The sequence below is a fragment of the Pongo abelii genome, chromosome 11 (genome assembly GCF_028885655.2).
Source record: "Pongo abelii isolate AG06213 chromosome 11, NHGRI_mPonAbe1-v2.0_pri, whole genome shotgun sequence".
Lineage (NCBI taxonomy): Eukaryota > Metazoa > Chordata > Mammalia > Primates > Hominidae > Pongo > Pongo abelii.
Window position 1 is genome coordinate 110,936,430 of NC_071996.2, and position 17,522 is coordinate 110,953,951.

Here is a 17,522-nt window from a genome sequence, read left to right on the forward strand (position 1 = left end):
ACCTTCGGCAAGGAGAAATAAAGCACATAAATTAGGCATATGGTAACTCATCTGTAAAGGAATGTGTATTTTTCATGAGTCAGTGTGAACACCCTTTATGAACAGGGCACCATGTTACCACTTGAAATACAGAATATAAGGTCGGGCCTGGTGGCTCACACCTGTAATCCCTGCACTTTGGGAGGCTGAGGCAGGTAGGTCATGAGGTCAAGAGTTCAAGACCAGCCTGGCCAACATAATTAAAACCCCATCTCTACTAAAAATACAAAAAATTAGCTGGGCATGGTGGCAGGTGCCTGTAATCCCAGCTACTCAGGAGGCTGAGACAGAAGAATCGCCCGAACCCAGGAGGCAGAGGCTGCAGTGTGCCAAGATCACGCCACTGCACTCCACTCCACCCTGGGTAACAAGCAAAATTCCATCTCAAAAAAAGAAAGAAAGAAAACAATATATGGATATATGCTATCATCCTTGCCTTCTAGGAGCATAAATTGTATTTGCTAAGAAAGATAAAACATTCCAAATAATGTTATTCTGCCCTGAGTTTGCAATCTAGTGTTCAGTTAACAGATAAAAGCATTTTGATCAACTACTATTTGAAGATGGTATCCAGGCCATCTACCATGAACTAAAAGCAAGCTACCCTTTAAGTGATAATCTACTTGGAAAACAGCATTCTTTATAGCGGGGTTCCAAGAACCTGGTATCATACATACATTTTAACATAGCATCTTGGCAGCAGTATTTGGTATTAATTGGGGGAAAAATTAGTGATACCCACTGGATTATTTAACTGCATAACTTTAAAGAAACTGGGCAATGTGAGTGAGAATCAAGACTTAGTAAAATAGGTTTGGATTAGGTTTCTATCTTTAACTTGAGAACAAAACAAGCACACTTAAAATGTACATTTATGGGATAAAATATGTAAGTAAAAAATATGTCCCAACTTCACTGACATTCATAGTGGACACTGTGGTGTGCTGCCCAGATACACGAGCTCTCTCTCCTCTCTCTCTCACACACACACCCCACACCTGAAACACTCATTTCCCCAGCTTCCAGGAATGTTGGTGGCTGATGGCTCCCAACTGACTCCCTCTCTAATATTGTCTTCAGCCTCAGGTTATGACCCTTGTATCCACTAGTCCATGCAGGGTCATAAAGGACCATCACCCTGCCTCAATATGGCCTAACTGCAGGACCATCTCAACTCTAAAGAATTAGCTGAGGACTTCCCCGACTACATCCCAGCCCAATTTCTTCCTCTTTCCCAGTCTGTCTTCTTTCCAAGATCAGAATATTGATCTTGGAAAAAGCATTCCCATATGAACTTTTCACACCCTAATCTCAATCTTTGAGTCTATTTCCCCAAGAAACCTGACCTGCAACAATATTCTAAGCCCAAAGCCAAGAAAATCACTTGATTTTCACTTGGACAACCCAACTATTTCTGATGATTTTTTTTTCTTGCCTGTGCTGCTAATTTGTAGAGCAAGGGAAAAAAGCTGCCTTCAAATTTTTCTGATTCTTAATGTTCTATGAAAATGGAAAACAACCCAATAACAGCTTACCTCATTTGATAGATCACCCAGGCATATTATTGAAGCTCCCCACCTCTAACCCACCCTGCCCCATCCACGTTAACATCCATCTCCAAAGTTAATGGATCTTAAAGAAACTGAACTCTGCCGGGCGCGGTGGCTCACGCCTGTAATCCCAGCACTTTGGGAGGCCAAGGCAGGTGGATCACGAGGAGATCGAGACCACCCTGGCTAACACGGTGAAACCCCGTCTCTATTAAAAATATAAAAAATTAGCCAGGCTGTGGTGGCAGGCACCTGTAGTCCCAGCTACTCGGGAGGCTGAGGCAGGAGAATGGCGTGAACACGGGAGGCGGAGCTTGCAGTGAGCTGAGATCGCGCCCCCGCACTCCAGCCTGGGTGACAGAGCGAAACTCCATCTCAAAAAAAAAAAAAAAAACAGAAACTGAACTCTAATATATGCATTTCCAATAACATACCTAAGTGGGACTGGCTTGTCATTATAGTGTTGGTGATACTGCCAGGCTTTATTTTAAACAATCTTTCATATTCATGGTGCAGTACTGACATTTTATGGATTCAGTAAGCTATGGATATTTCCATTTCATGTGTATTAGAATTGTGTTGAACTCGTATATCACAGAATGCTCACAACTTTTAATCCATCTTTATTAAAGTGAAACTGCTATTTCAATAGATGCAGAAAACAACATATTGGATATTTTCACCTCTGGGATAAAGGTTCAAAAGGAAGAGAACGTCCTGTTTTTAAGATTTTATAAAAGAAATCTATCTCTAGTACCAAATACCATATTGAGATTATAATATTCTTGCAGTCTAAATTTAAGCTATTGTTTAAACTTTTGCATTGTAAAAAGAAAAGTTCATGTGTGTGTGTGTGTCAGACGTCAAAGTGTATCATAGATAATCCTAAAACAATATAACAATCATTTAACCCAAAGTCAATGCCCTTTAAATGGAATATCTTTTTCATTATTTGGTTATGAAATATGCAGAAGGTACTGGGGAAGCAACAATGGAAGAGGCAGAAGCATTCTTGGCCCTCAAGGAGCTTACACTCTACGGGGCAATACTAACATTGAATGAGCAATTACAAGTACAATACAAAAGGAGCTTATATGTGGGAAGCTAACCTCCCAGGCAGGGATGAGATTTAAAACTTTTAATGTCATCCTATGCGTTGTTAAGGAAGCAGGGAAAGCACTGCATTAAGACATTTGAGCAAGGGTAAAACAGAATGGGAAAACCTCAGCTCTTGACTTGAAATAGACAACCTATTCAAGATTTCAGGTGCTTTTTTTTTTTTTTTTTTTTTTTGAGACGGAGTCTCGCTCTTGTACCCCAGGCTGGAGTACAATGGTGCAATCTCAGCTCACTGCAACCTCTGCCTCCCAGATTCAAGCCATTCTTCTGCCTCAGCCTCCCGAGTAGCTGGGATTACAGGCACCTGACACCACACCTGGCTAATTTTTGTATTTTTTGTAGAGACGGGGTTTCACCATGTTGGCCAGGCTGGTCTTGAACTCCTGACCTCAGGTGATCCGCCTGCCTCGGCCTCCCAAAGTGGTGGGATTACAGGCATGAGCCACCGCACCCAGCCAGATTTCAGGTGCTTTTAAAAAGTAACTGAAATTTTATTTTTACTTAATTCCTTTATTTATATATATACATACCTGAAATTAAGGCAAAAAGCATGATATGAGACCCAAAAAAGCTCATATCCTACTCAACCAACTAAAAGTGTTTAGGACCTAAACAGGGCAAAAGATTTCAATAGCACTAACAGCTCAAGGAATGTATAGGTTAAACCTTTCGTTTTACATCCAGAAAATTAGAAAACTCGGCTAAACATTGTATATATCAGAAGGTTTTAAAAATAATTTGTAAGATTTAATCTTACCAAAGAAAGCTTACTCATTTAAAGACATCTTTATAGCAGCCCTTCATATCATCAGTGGAAACTGTTTATTAAAAGGGAGGAGTATGGGATACAGAAATAGCATAAATCAAAATCTCACACTTAATCCTTTAATGTTAATTGGATTTCAGACTGAGTAAAGTCTGACTAAAAATCACAGCAATGGGACAAAGCACTGCTTTGTTTTAAAACTGCACATGTGCTTTCTCACCTGAGAACCTTTGGTTTAGACTTTTTGTAGTAAGACATTTCATTAAATATGGTTAGATTTGCAGTCTAAGACCTTAAGTGACACACTCAATGACAACATTCTTATAAATTATAGCCAATTATAAGTCCTCCTTCTGGTTTCTCTTCTGTGCTTCGTAAATATGTACATCTTTTTCAGGATCATAGTGAACCTTTCTCACAGTAAATTGCCTCTCCAGCATTGCTAAGAAGTTGTTATCCCGTTCATAGCGAATTCGGCATGCTAAAAGAATCACAGAGTGATTGCTACAGAGATGTTCCAGTGTTTGAAGAAGATCTGTGAATGTTTCTTCTAAATATATGATATCAGCTCCAAGTATCAGGTCAAATTCTCCAGGAGAAAAACTCCCCAAATTTTGTCCCCAAGTCAGCTCCTTAACAACAGTTTTGGGTTGGATATGAGGAGGTAAGTTGGCTTGAACGTTTGATTTAAGAAATTCTAATGCTACTTTTCGATCCGTGATAGTCACATGAGCACCTACAATGTGGAACAAAGAAAAAGTGATGTGCACATCAGTACAATTCTGTTAGGTAGAGAGGGGGTCAAGTTAAATGTAGAGTGTCTCTTAAATATTGCATCTGATATGCAGAATATCAATCACGCCTTTCATGGACAGCTGCAATAGAAAAATGACTCACAGCTCCTTTTGCATAAACTACTGGTAAAAGTGACTCTTGATTTGCCTCTATGACATACCTGCTATTTGCTAAAATTGTGCCTATAAATTGCAGAATTGGCTGGGTGTGGTGGCTCATGCCTTTAATCCCAGCACTTTGGGAGGCCAAAGCGGGCGGATCACCTGAGGTCAGAAGTTGGAGACCAGCCTGGCCAACATGGCCAACTAAAAATAGAAAATTAGCCAGGCATGGTGGCGGGCACCTGTAATCCCAGCTACTCGGGAGGCTGAGGCAGGGGAATCACTTAAACCTGGGAGGCAGAGGTTGCAGTGAGCTGAGATCTCACCACTGCACTCCAGCCTGGGTAAGAAGAGCAAAACTCCATCTCAAAAAAAAAGTAGAATTAACCAGTGACACAGCTGATGCTTCTGAATTCTGCCAACAGAGCTGGCCCATACTTTATTCATTGGGTCATTATCTTTAAGTCAGTTGGCCGCAGGGCAAAATGGAATCCAAGAATGAAAAACCTGGGAGCAGGCCAGGTATGGTGGCTTATGCCTGTAATCCCAGCACTTAGGGAGGCTGAGGTGGGAGCCCTTCAGCCCAGGAGTTCAAGACCAGCCTGGGTAACACAGGGAGACTCCATCTCTACAAATAATTTTTTTTTAATTAAGCACAGTGCACACCTGTGGTCTTAGCTACTCAGGAGGCGGAGGGGGGATATCATGTGAGCGTGGGGGACCAAGGCTGCAGTGAACTGTTATTGTGCATGGGCAACAGAGCAACACCCAGTCTCAAAAAAAAAAAAAAATCTGGGAGCAGACTATTATTGCAAAGATGACAAGATACCAAAAACAGGGAAAGGCTGTTTTGTAAGGTTACAGTTTAAAAAAGAATCATGGAAGAAATAAATTGGCTACTAAGAAATCCCAGTCCACTTCTCCTTAGGCTGTTATGAAGCAGCCAATTTACACGTTTTACGTATATATAATTATTGAAAAATTGTAAGCTTAAAAATTACTTAATTTTATTAATGTAGGTTAAAATGCTTGTTCTTAATGCTAAGTTTCTACACACAGTGTAGGAAAATTAAACTGTTTCTTATGGGTTGTTGACAAAAAGATCCTTTTTTTTGAACCAATGTGGCTAAGAAAGACCTTAAGGTGGAGCAAGCACATAAGGTCAGGTCGGATCCACCTCATCTACGTTGTAGGAAAGATATAATATGTGTAGTACTCTTTACTTCTGGCCCCAGAAATTCTGAAATTTAAAATTATGTTTCAGTCTTCCATAAAATTCTTTCCGTTTGCATCCTTCTTCAGTTTGTAATCTTCATAGGTAATCTTCCCACAGGATTCCAGACTAGTTGCAGTAAGCACTATTTCAGTGGCAGCTGATACTCAGTGTTTCTTATCTTGACACATAAGTTAGGGCAGTAATTCAATTTGACATTTACAGTCCTAGTATGAGATACTGATGAAAATGCTCAAGTTGTTAGGTTTTACAAGCCTGAACCTACCACTTTGACCATTCGTTGCTAGACAGTGTGTTGCCCAATGGACAGATTTCAGTGACAGTTTTCATCTTTTCTGAAAATAAAAAATTGCAGACAGCCAGGCCGAGTAGCTCAACCCGTAACCCAAGCACTTTGGGAGGTCGAGGCAGGAGCATCAGTTGAGCCCAGGAGTTCAAAACCAGCCCTGACAACATAGAGAGATCCCATCTCCACAAAAAACTAAAAAAATTAGCCAGCCGTGGTAGCACTATTCAGGAGGCTGAGGTGGGAGGATCACTGGAGCCCAGGAGGTCAAGGCTGCACTTAAAGAACAACTTTAGGCCAGGCGCGGTGGCTCACACCTGTAATCCCAGCACTTTGGGAGGCTGAGGCAGGTGGATCATGAGGTCAAGAGATCAAGACTATCCTGGCCAACATGGTGAAACCCCGTCTCTACTAAAACTACAAAAATTAGCTGGGCATGGTGGCGCGTGCCTGTAGTCCCAGCTACTCAGGAGGCTGACGCAGGAAAATTGCTTGAACCTAGAAGGTGGAAGTTGCAGTGAGCCAAGATCACACCACTGCACTCCAGCCTGGCAACAGAGTGAGACTCCATCTAAAAAAAAAAAAAAAAAAAAAAAAAAGAAAAGAAAGAAAAGAAAAGAACAACTTTAACTTAGCACTTAAAGAACAAGTATTTTCACTTACTGTCATACAATTCAGTAATTTTTCAGTGATTATATATGTATTACATAAACACATATAGATTGGCTGCTTCATAACAGCCTAAGGAGAGGTGGACTGGGATTTCTTAATAGCCAATTTCTCTCTTCTATAATTGTTTTGTTTTTTTTTCCAAATATACAGAGAGGATTTTGCCATGTTGTCCAGGCTGGCCTCCAACACCTGGGCTCAAGCAATCCACCCGTCTTGGCCTCCCAAAGTGCTGGGATTACAGGTGTGAGCTACTGTACTCAGCCCTATTATTCTTTTTTAAAATTTTAACCTCACGAAACAGGCTTTCCCTATTTTTGGTATTTTGTCATGTGAGCAATGAGCCATGGTCATGCCGCTGCACTCCAGCCTGGGCAACAGAGCAAGACCCTATCTCTTTAAAAAAAAAAAAAAAATGCAGACAGCCTTTTCCAAGGTTTGAGTTAGAACTGTATCTCTGAATTTCTTAACAGTACACAGAGCACTCTGCAGGCAATATTGGAGTGACTGAGTCATCTGCACATCACCTCAGTATTCACTTTACCAGCTCATAGATAAAGGCCTTCTCTAATGCCTGTCCCAGGCATTTCAAAGGCTACTTCTAACCTGGTAGGTATTCCAGAAGTCTGAATAGGATCTTAATGTCAGTTGACCACTCCCTGTAATTCCACACATATCTGAATGACTACCATCAGCCATGGAACAGAAACCTCTCCCCTCATACAACTCACATTCAAGTGAGAGATAGGCAGTAAGATGTTTTTTAAAAAAAACAGAATATCCGGCTGGGTGCAGTGACTCATGCCTGTGTAATCTCAGCACTTTGGGTGGCCAAGGCGGGTGGATCACCTGAGGTCAGGAGTTCGAGACCAGCCTGGCTAACATGATGAAACCCTGTCTCTACTAAAATTACAAAAAATTAGCCAGGCGTGGTGGCAGGTGCCTGTAATCCCAGCTACTCAGGAGGCTGAGGCAGGAGAATCACTTGAACCCAGGAGGCAGAGGTTGCAGTGAAGATCGCCCCACTGCACTCCAGCCTGGGCGACAAGAGTGAAACTCCCACCTCAAAAGAAAAGATACAGTGAAACCCAGCAGCAGCATTTCCTTCAGACCCACTCAGCCACAGAGGCACAGACCAGGGACAGTGGAAGGCTGCAGTTAACCTGGCTTGTTTTGAAGCAAGGAAAGGCAGGGAGTCAGTGTCAACCGTACATGAAGATGGTGATGAAATGACTGCCCGTGAGATTTATGCTGGGTAAGGAGGGTGAGACAGTATTTAGTTCAGAAAAGACTAGTGGAAACTGACCCAATACAACAACACAGTATGCTGTCCATTAGTAATGGGAAAAGAATGTATAAACATGTGTCATCACTTTTCGTTTTAGTTTTATAGCACCTTATTTATGCAAACATTCGAGCACATACTATGTGCTAGAGATACAAAGATGAGGAAGAAAGTCCTTACACACAGCTCAAAGTCTCATGCGGGAGAGACACATAAACACAGTTGTGATGCAGTGTGGGAAGAAAAATAATAGAAACATGAGTGTGCACAGGAAATCACAAGGTCACAAAGGAGAAATTCTTCAAGAGGAGCAGAGGTCAAAGAAAAATTCCCAAAGGAAGGGAAATCTGAGCTTCACGCTTAAAAGATGAGGCATGAACCAAGGGAAAGGTGTGAAGAAAGGGCATCCAAGGCAAATGGGACAGGCCAGAGCAGGATGTGTGTCCCAGGAACTTCATACACTCCAATCTTGCTGAGAAAAAGTGAGGCTGTAGAGTCAGGCAGGATGAGATAACAAAGCCTTACTAAGACGCCTGGGATTTAGCCTGCAGGCAGGCAGTGGGAAGGCAAAGAAGTGTTCAAGCACAGGTCATGCCATCGATTTTGCATTTTAGATGCGCCACTCTGACAGCTATTGAGAAAATAGGTTTAAAAAGACGAAACAGAGGCAGATAGGCCAGGTGGAAGAGTGACGTGATCATGCAGGCAGGTGACAGATGATAAGAGCTCAAACCAGGCAGTGGGAGTGGACAGAGAGAGACAGATCCAGGAAATAGTTAAAAGACAGAATCAGTGGGACTCCAAGGGTTAGGGGAGGTAGACGGGAGTCAAGGAGTTGGGTGGGGGCGGTGACTACGAAGGCGATGCCAGCTCAGAATAAAGGAGGAAGAACAAGTTTAGAAAGAAAAGAGTTTAGGTTTAAACAGATACCATTTGAGGTGCTGGGAAATAGCCAGGTATAGATATCCAGCTTTCAGTTAAACACACAAGCCGTAAGTTCAACTGAGATTTGCGCTCGAATTACAGAAAAATCGAAGACAGTATCTTCCTGAGCATTATATTTCAAGACAGTGGTCCCCAGGCTTGGCTGGGCATCAAATCACATGGGAAGCTTTTAAAATTCAGATTCCCTGACCCCATCTCAATTTACAGAATCCTCCTATCTTCAAGATGGAGTGTTTTTATTCTATGAATACAGCAGTTCCCTCTTATCTGCAAGGGATACGTTCCAAGACCCCCAGTGGATACCTGAAACCACAGATAGTAACAAACCCTGTATATAAGATGCTTTTTCCAATATGTATATACCTATGGTAAAGTTTAATTTCTACATTAGGCACAGTAAGAGATAAAACAATAAATAATAAAACAGGATAATTATAACTATACCATAATAAAAGTTATGGGTGGATCACAAGGTCAGGAGTTCAAGACCAGCCTGGCCAAGATGGTGAAACCCCATCTCTATTAAAAATACAAAAAAAATTAGCCTGGTGCGGAGGCAGGTGCCTATAATCCCAGCTACTCGAGAGGCTGAGGCAGGAGAATCACTTGAACCCGGAGGCGGGGCAGAGATTGAAGTGAGCTGAGATCGCACCACTGCACTCCAGCCTGGGTGACAGAGTGAGACTCCGTCTCAAAAACAACAACAACAAAAGGTATGTGAATGTGGTCTCTCTCTCTCTCTCTAAAAAGTATCTTATCATACTCTAGTCACTTGTTTTCAGACCAAGGCTGACAGTGGGTAACTGAAGCCGGGGAAAGTGAATACAGGTGAGGGGGGACTACTATAGTTCCAAGTAGCATAAAGACCAGGGAGATTTTCAAACTAAGAACGAGGGTTTGAGAGTCAGATTGGATTCACATTCTAAGCACAATCCATTAGCTTTGTGACCTCAGGCAAGTTACTTACCCTCCAAGTAGCCTCCCTTTCACCACTGGAAGGGCGCTATAAGTAGGTAAGGCCTACTTACCATGCAGGGTGACTGTGAGAATGAAAGGGTGTAATGCACAGTCCTCAGAACACAGGAACTACTCAGGAATTAGCAGCTGGTTTTTAACAGGAAAGTCTCATCACCCTGTATTAACATCTACATAGCACCACTTTTTTTTTTTTTTAAATCTTCTTTCTTTACCTCTACCCACTAAACTCAGAACGTAAGCTTCCAGAGACACCTGCTGGCCTGTTTACTGCTCCATCCACAGTGGACTGCCAGGCTTGTGGTGGGTTCTCCCCAAATTCAGGAATAAATGACTAAGGTTACAAAAAGGGAATATACTTTAAAAAGAATAATTATTAATCTCTTCCTGACATTTCAAAATCACTACCTGTTTTAGTACTCACTGATTCTATTTTGAAGAGACTAACATTTTCTTACCCTCAGGCTCCAACAGCAAAACTTCTCCAACCTAATACTTTGAAGCGACTACAAATAGTGAGTATGAAAATCATACAGTAGCAGAGAAATGCTATGACATAATGTGAAAACATCATTTGTATAGGTGTGTGTATACAGATACACAAAACACACATACGCAGACATATATATTTATATATATATGATCATAATTACAACTATGATTAAAAATACAGATGGAGAGAAACAAAACATACCAAAATGCTAATGGTAACTCTGTGGTGGGATCTGAAATATCTTATTCTGACTTTCCCAACCCCAGAGATCCAGATTGCTAGATCAGAAAAAGCAGTACTCAGAGAGTAATCAACACTCATGGAGCACTTCCTTTGTGTCACTCAATGAGCCAGCAGATGTTATACACACAATCTCATTGGTTCCTCACTGTGGAGTAAATATTACTATTATGCACAATGTGCAGATGGGGTAATCAATGTTTAAAGGTTAAGCAACTTGCCCAAGGTCACACGACTAGTAAGAATGAAAAGAAATGTCAAAACCAAGTATAACTAAGCCTATGCACTTTGCTACACTAACATGTCTATACACCAGCCAAGAAAGTTATGCATGAAGCCCTGGTTCTCAGGAGGAAACAGAAGAAACCTCATTTCCCCTTATAGTAACTCTTATATCAGCAGAGAGAGAAGTTGGTGTTACAGAAAAAAAATAAAACAGGCTTGGCACAGTGCCTCACTCCTGTAATCCCAGTACTTTGGGAGGCCAAGGTGGGCAGATCACCTGAGGTCAGGAGTTCGAGACCAGCCTGGCCAACATGGTAAAACCCCATCTCTACCAAAAATAAAAAATTAGCTGGGCATGGCAGCACATGCCTGTAGTCCCAGCTACTAGGGAAACTAAGGCAGGAGAATTGCTTGAACCCAGGAGGCGGAGGTTGCAGTGAGCTGAGATCATGCCACTGCACTCCAGCCTGGGCAACAGAGTGAGACTCCATCTCAAAAAATAAATAAATAAAATAAAATAAAATAAAATAACTAACTGTGTCTAACAAGCCTGGTTTTGAGTCCCAGATCTCCAGTGATCAGGACTTCAGAAAGTAGCTTAATCTCCCAGAATCCCAGCTTTGTTTGAAAAATGAAAATTAAAAATAATACCTAACATACACGGGAATGTTATAAGGCTCACCTGAAAAGAATAAAAGGCAGTGTACCAGCAAGGGCTTCATCGATGACTTAAGTGCTGTGGTTGAAGACGGACGGAAACCTCTGTCAATTTACGCAGACTTTTAACCACCACCCCTGCCCATGCTCCCTATTGAATTTTGGAAAGCAACAGCTAAGCAGAAAAAGGAGTAGTGAAAAAGAATTCGGTTTCTGGAAAACAGGCAGAACAAAAGAGGGGCTTTAGCTGGTCCTCAAATATCTGTAGACAATGTGATGGGTTTAGAATACTCTGGAATCCTGGATCCTTCCTACCCAAGTGTGGTCTGAGAACCAGCAGTGTCGGCATCACTACTGACATTTCTACTGCTTGTTAGAAATGCAGGTTCCCAGGCCCCGGTCCAGCCCTGCCAAATCAGAATCTGCATTTTAACAAGAGCACCAGGTGACAATATGGAAGTGATAAATATTATACATGGTATCTTGAAAGCTGGTCTACCCTTATGATTAGATAGCTCGAACTATGTATGTCAGAAGTTATAGAAATGAGTCAATAGTCAATAATAAAAATAACAATGAAGCCTAAAAATGCTCTAGCTCCAAGCCTCAATTAATGTGTGTATACCAAATTTTAAAATGACAAACCTTGATATCAAGTCAGAACTGTATACTGTTCATACAATTTTAAAAATAACAAGTCGGTACAAACTATAGTGGGGGCTAGCCCTCCCTACAAGAGAAAAACCAGCAAAGTTTCCTCAGCAATGAAGAAAAGACTGTCTGCTATATCTCCCTCACACGGTTAAATCAGATAGTGTGTGGGAAAGAAAGCCCCTGAATGTGAAAAAAACTCTCTCCATGGGTAAGATTATTCTCCTTGAATCAACTCACTTTAAGATCGTATTACTGGCATCACAGAATTGAAGGGGGCAGAGCAATCTCCCATGGGAAGTATAAATAACACAGAGTGTGTGTGTGTGTGTGTGTGTGTGTGTGAGAGAGAGAGAGAGACAGAAATTAGAGAGAGAGAAATTAGCCCGTTAGCCTCACTGGAGTTAAGAGCCCCAGCAGTTGGCCCACAACTCATAAGTATAAGCAAAAGATAATAACCCAGTAAGGGGAAAACCCACAAAGGGTTTTCCGCTAAGAAAACAGCAAATGCACCTCTCAATGAGTTCTGCTCACTAAGGAGTCAATGCATGACACTCACCCAGCAGGGCAGCCACTATGCCCACCAGCCCCGTGCCAGCACCCAGCTCCACGGCAGAGCGGCCCCTGAGCTCCACAGCTCCCATCTCCAGATACGTGGAAAGAACGATGGCCTGAGTGAAAACAGTGTGATGACGATTAAGGTCAACATGTGCTTGAGTAGCTGCAGGGTTTCAGGTCAGCTACACACACCCCTCTCCCACTTCGAGGTTCAATTCCCAGCTTAACAACACATACAGGAACTTAGCTGGTGCAGCAAGGTAACCTCCCCCTTAGAGCAAGCACAGGGTCCCACAGCAGTGCCCAGAGATGGCGCCCACACTAAATGGGGTCCTGCTGGATCTGGAAAGCTTAATTTTTTTTTTTTTTTTTTTTGAGATAGAGTCTCAGTCCATCTGTTACCCAGGCTGGAGTGCAGTGGCACAATCTCGGCTCACTGCAACCTCCACCTCCCAAGCTCAAGCGATTCTCCCACCTCAGCACCCCCAGTAACTGGGACACAGGCGTGCACCACCACACCCAGCTAATTTTTGTAGTTTTTTTGGTAGAGATGAGGTTTTGCCATGTTGGCCAAGCTGGTGTTAAACTCCTGAGCTCCTGCCTCAGCTTCCCAAAGTGCTAGGATTATAGGCGTGAGCTACCACACCCAGCCTGGAAAGCTTAACTTTTTACTGTGTCACAGCACTTTTATGCTTGAAGTTTACACAACTATTCTGCAAGAACTGACATGAACAATTTCTATGATTTTGTTTAAGGGAATGCCCAGTTCCTAAACCAAACTCAGGTCACCAAAGCCACAACTTCACCCATAGGGAAAAAGCAACACATTGCCCAAGGGTCTCTGAACTGCGTCACTGATGGTCATCACCCCACAGGGGCCCTCACCATACGTTTTGGGCATCAGAAGGTAAGTTTTGGCCAAAGTTTTGGATGCTTGATGTGTGGTTTTAACATTTGTTTATGACCCTACAGAAAAAAGTTTATAAAGCTAACATAACTTGTTACTATAATTTATTTCTCACAGCCACATACTGTGAGTATAATTGGCAATTCCTCTTCTTGGTGAGCATTTACGAGTCTTCCCATTCCTCATTATTATTCATCTTTTTTTTTTTTTTTTGAGATGTAGTCTCACTCTGTCACCCAGGATGTAGTGCAGTGGCACAATCCCAGCTCCCTGCAGCTTCTGCTTCCCAGGTTCAAGCGATTCTCCTGCCTCAGCCTTCCGAGTAGCTAGGACTACAGGTGTGCACCACCACAGCTAATTTTTGTATTTTCAGTAGAGATGGAGTTTCGCCATGTTGGCTAGGCTGGTTTCAACTCCTGACTTCAAGTGATCCGCCCACCTCAGCCTCCCAAACTGTTGGGATTACAGGTGTGAGCCACCACACCAGGCCTATATCTTTATTATTACCCGAGTAATTTTCATGTAGTTACCTGGACAGGATTCCTAGAAGTGGTATTACTACATTGGAATATATTGAGATTTTTATTGCTACGTGTTTAACATCCCTAACAATGCTAAAACTGTCAAACTGTATTTATGCCAATCATGCATTCAACATTAATTGAGTTCCCACTGAGTCCTAGGTGTGGGGCTAGATGCTAAGGACTCAAGTCAGAACAGGGCTGGGAGAGGAAGAAGTTAAAAAGCAGTTACAATTTTTTAACAATTACAACTATGGAAAACTTAAAGAAAACACATAATCTTCATTTTGGGCTCTGCCACTTTACAATACTCTGTGAAATAAAGAGACTAACTCGGCCGGGCGCGGTGGCTCACGCCTGTAATCCCAGCACTTTGGGAGGCTGAGGCAGGTGGATCACTTGAGGTCAGGAGTTCCAGACCAGCCTGGCCGACATGTCGAAACCCCATCTCTACCAAAAAATACAAAATTTAACCAGCTGTGGTGGCGCGCACCTGTAGCCCCAGCTACTCTAGAGGCTGAGGTGGGAGAATCACTTAAACCCAGGAAGCGGAGGCTGCAGTGAGCCAGGATCGCGCCACTGCACTCCAGCCTGGGCAACAGAACGAGACTATGTCTCAAAAAAAAAAAAAAGGACTAACTCGTGTCCAAAGCAGTTGGGGGCTTTCCTTCCTATCCTCCCCGGCAAGTCATTAACTTTCCTCAGCTTTCATTTACACCTTTAAAATGTAATCTATGTGGAGGGACAAGAGGAGTGACTAAGGGATACGGGTTTGAGAGTGGCAGTGATAGTAAAACTGTTTTAAAATTGAAGCGGTAATAGTTGCACTACTCTGCGAATATACTGTATTTTTAAAACCACACTGAATTGTGCACTTTAAATAGGTGAAGTGTATGGTATGTGAATTATATCTCAGTAAAGCTGTTCAAAAACAAAATAAAAAATAAAAGCCAGTCTTGCAAATGTGGACGTTTTCGGAGGTGCCCCAGGGCTTACTTACCGCATCCCAAACCACTGCTGCGACTCCCAGGTGTCTCCAGTCCTGCCGGATCTGGATCGTGTGGTTTGCAAAGGAAAAAGTTTTAAGAGGCTTGTGGAATTTCTGCAACCCAAATTCCGTGGTCTCCTCATAGGGCACGAGGGCCATTCCGCCTGCACCCCGCCCTCTGCTCAGACCTGCCGTGCAAAAGAATCCTGGGTGACGCTCTGGCCAAAAGATACATATCTGTTCTTAACTAACTCCAAATGCTTTTACGGTTGTTTACAAGTTCAAAAGAAAAAAAGAAACAGGTGAAGGAAGCCTTTGTCCAATTTCTTTTGCATGGCTCCTCCGAATCTGAGTGAGATTTGGCTCGGAATTTGTGTCAACGGATGTGTTTGGGGAAGAAAAAAAAAAAGCCCAGAACATTCCAACTTCCGCAGAATACCCTATACACTGCACTGCTACCACTCCGTGAATTCAGAACTACACAAGCGGCGGAAGCGGCGGTGATCGCCCAGGGCCCCAGGGCAGCCGGAAAGCGGCGCTTCCAACCCAGAGCCGGGGGCCCGGACTGCAGCTGCAGCCAGCCGGGCGGCCCGGGTTCTTTCGTTACGGTTTCGCTACCCACCTCCCCTCCTCCATCGGCTGCTTCAATAGTGGTAACAATGGGACCGAACCTGCCCTTAGACTGGGTGTTAGCGGTTTGATAAACCAGAAATACACGGTCGCCGCAGTTCCGTCTCCCCGACCCTGGAACTGAGCGACCCTGGGGGCCTCCAAGCGGCTCGCGGGGACAGCGGAGACTCGGAGGCCTCCCCGAAGTCCCCCTATAGCTGCCCCCCACTCACCCCTCTCCCGGGACAACCAGTGCGCCCTTACTGCCCGCCGGGCCCGGAGCTGCGGCAAACCTCCAGGGGTGAGAGGGAGACCAGGCGAGGAGGGTCACAGGGCCCCTCAGGATCCCCAGGCCATGCGGGGCGCCGTGAGCTACCCGGCGGAGCACCCAGGGCTCGCCCAGGCCGGGCTGAGGCGCCGCCACGCCGGTACTTACGGCTCGGGAGGCGGTCCCGCGTGGGGCGCGCGCTCCGCTTTCCCCGCCCCGAGCTGGCTGCGAAAACCGCTGGCCTTAAAGAGCCCGCGAGGCGGGGGCGGGCGGCCCCGGCCCGGAGCCACGCATTTCCGCTCTCCCAGCACCCCGCCTCCGGCAGGTGCCCCCGAAGCTCAGGGCGAGGACGGGGCGGGGCCGGGCCGTAGCGCGGTGGAGGAGTGACGTTGCGGGAGGGGGGACCGGGGCTTTCCCTCGTGCGTCCGCAAGGTACACGGACGACCTAATCCGTTTCCCCGGCCGCTGAGGGAGGCGCTGTGGGGGCGGGAGCAAGAGTGAGATCGGGGTGCCGAGCTGCCGCGGGTGCGCAGGGAGAGCATGGGGTGCCCCGGGCTCTCCTAGCGGGAGAGAAAAGCCACCCACCTGGCGCTGAATGTGCCCCTCGACCTTTTCTATCATATGCTTCGCCGCTCTCTGCCTCTGACTTTCTCGCTTGCGGGTTGTGCCTGTTTTTTAAAGGTGGCGCGTTAGCGGATGATGGAGACAGCTCGCTCCGAATAATGCATGGTCACTCTCGTCCCCGCGTCTCCACGGTGGGGTCAGAAGCGGCGTAATAGCCCGGTTGGCGGCAATCGAGTGGAAAAGTCACAAAACCCTTTTCAACTAAAGCGCAGTGAGGGAAATGAACACGTGACGCCGGAGTCCAAGTTTTTAAAGTGGGTCGGGGCGCACGGCGGGCTCCGGCTGCAGTCGGAAGCGCGGAGCTCTGAGCGCGCTCTGGGCTCCAGCCCCGTCCCCAGGCGGCGCTGCAGACTCCAGTGCCCCAGTCTCCCTCCTCCAGATGCCGAGACGCACCTGCCCGTGAGGACCCACGCTGGACGTGGAAGGTGCCGAGGGCCTGGTACCCTGGCCGCAGGTCCTGGCAGAGCGCGCGGCTGGAGTGGGTCCCCTTGAGTGGGAGCGTGCGGGGACCGGCATCCTCCCGGGGCAGGCTTCCTTTTCCTCCTGAGCCCCCTCTCCGCACGCCGCCCGCTGCGCTCTCAGCGCAGCTGCTCGTTAGAACCAGCTGGGGTAAACCTCCCTTACCAGTCCCCCGCCCCGAGAGCCAGCCATGGGAGGGGGCCCGAGGGCTGATTTTTTGTTTGGTGTTTTGGTTTGGTTTTTGTTTTTGTTTTTGTTTTGTTTTGAGACGGAGTCTCTCTCTGTCGCCCAGGCTGGAGTGCAAGGGCGCGAACTCGGCCTACTGCAGTCTCCGCCTTCCGGGTTCAAGCGATTCTCCTGCCTCATTCTCCCGAGTAGCTAGGATTACAGGCCTGCGCCAGTACGCCAGATAATTTTTGTGGGATTTTGTTTGTTTGTTTGTTTGAGACGGAGTCTTGCTCTGTCGCCAGGCTGGAGTACAGTGCCGCGATCTCGGCTCACTGCAGCCTCCACCTCCTGGGTTCAAGCAGTTCTCCTGCCTCAGCCTCCGAAGTAGCT

The 17,522-nt window shown here is 45.1% G+C and overlaps 1 protein-coding gene across 25 annotated transcripts in view; it reads right to left on the reverse strand.

The window, feature by feature from the left end:
- Positions 1–16,952, reverse strand: part of METTL21A (methyltransferase 21A, HSPA lysine) — a 44,206-nt gene extending 27,254 nt beyond the window's left edge. For 3 of the 25 annotated variants that reach the window (XR_008522590.2, XM_024242866.3, XM_024242865.3), the window contains exons 1-3: positions 15,847–16,180; positions 15,017–15,192; positions 12,590–12,701 (exon numbers count right to left, since the gene is read on the reverse strand). Coding sequence is in view for 24 of the 25 variants with exons in the window: in XM_024242866.3 (XP_024098634.1) it covers positions 12,590–12,701; positions 15,017–15,163 (259 nt within the window). In the remaining variant the exon portion in view is untranslated. 25 annotated transcript variants of the gene reach the window in all.
- Positions 16,953–17,522: the final 570 nt, after the last annotated feature.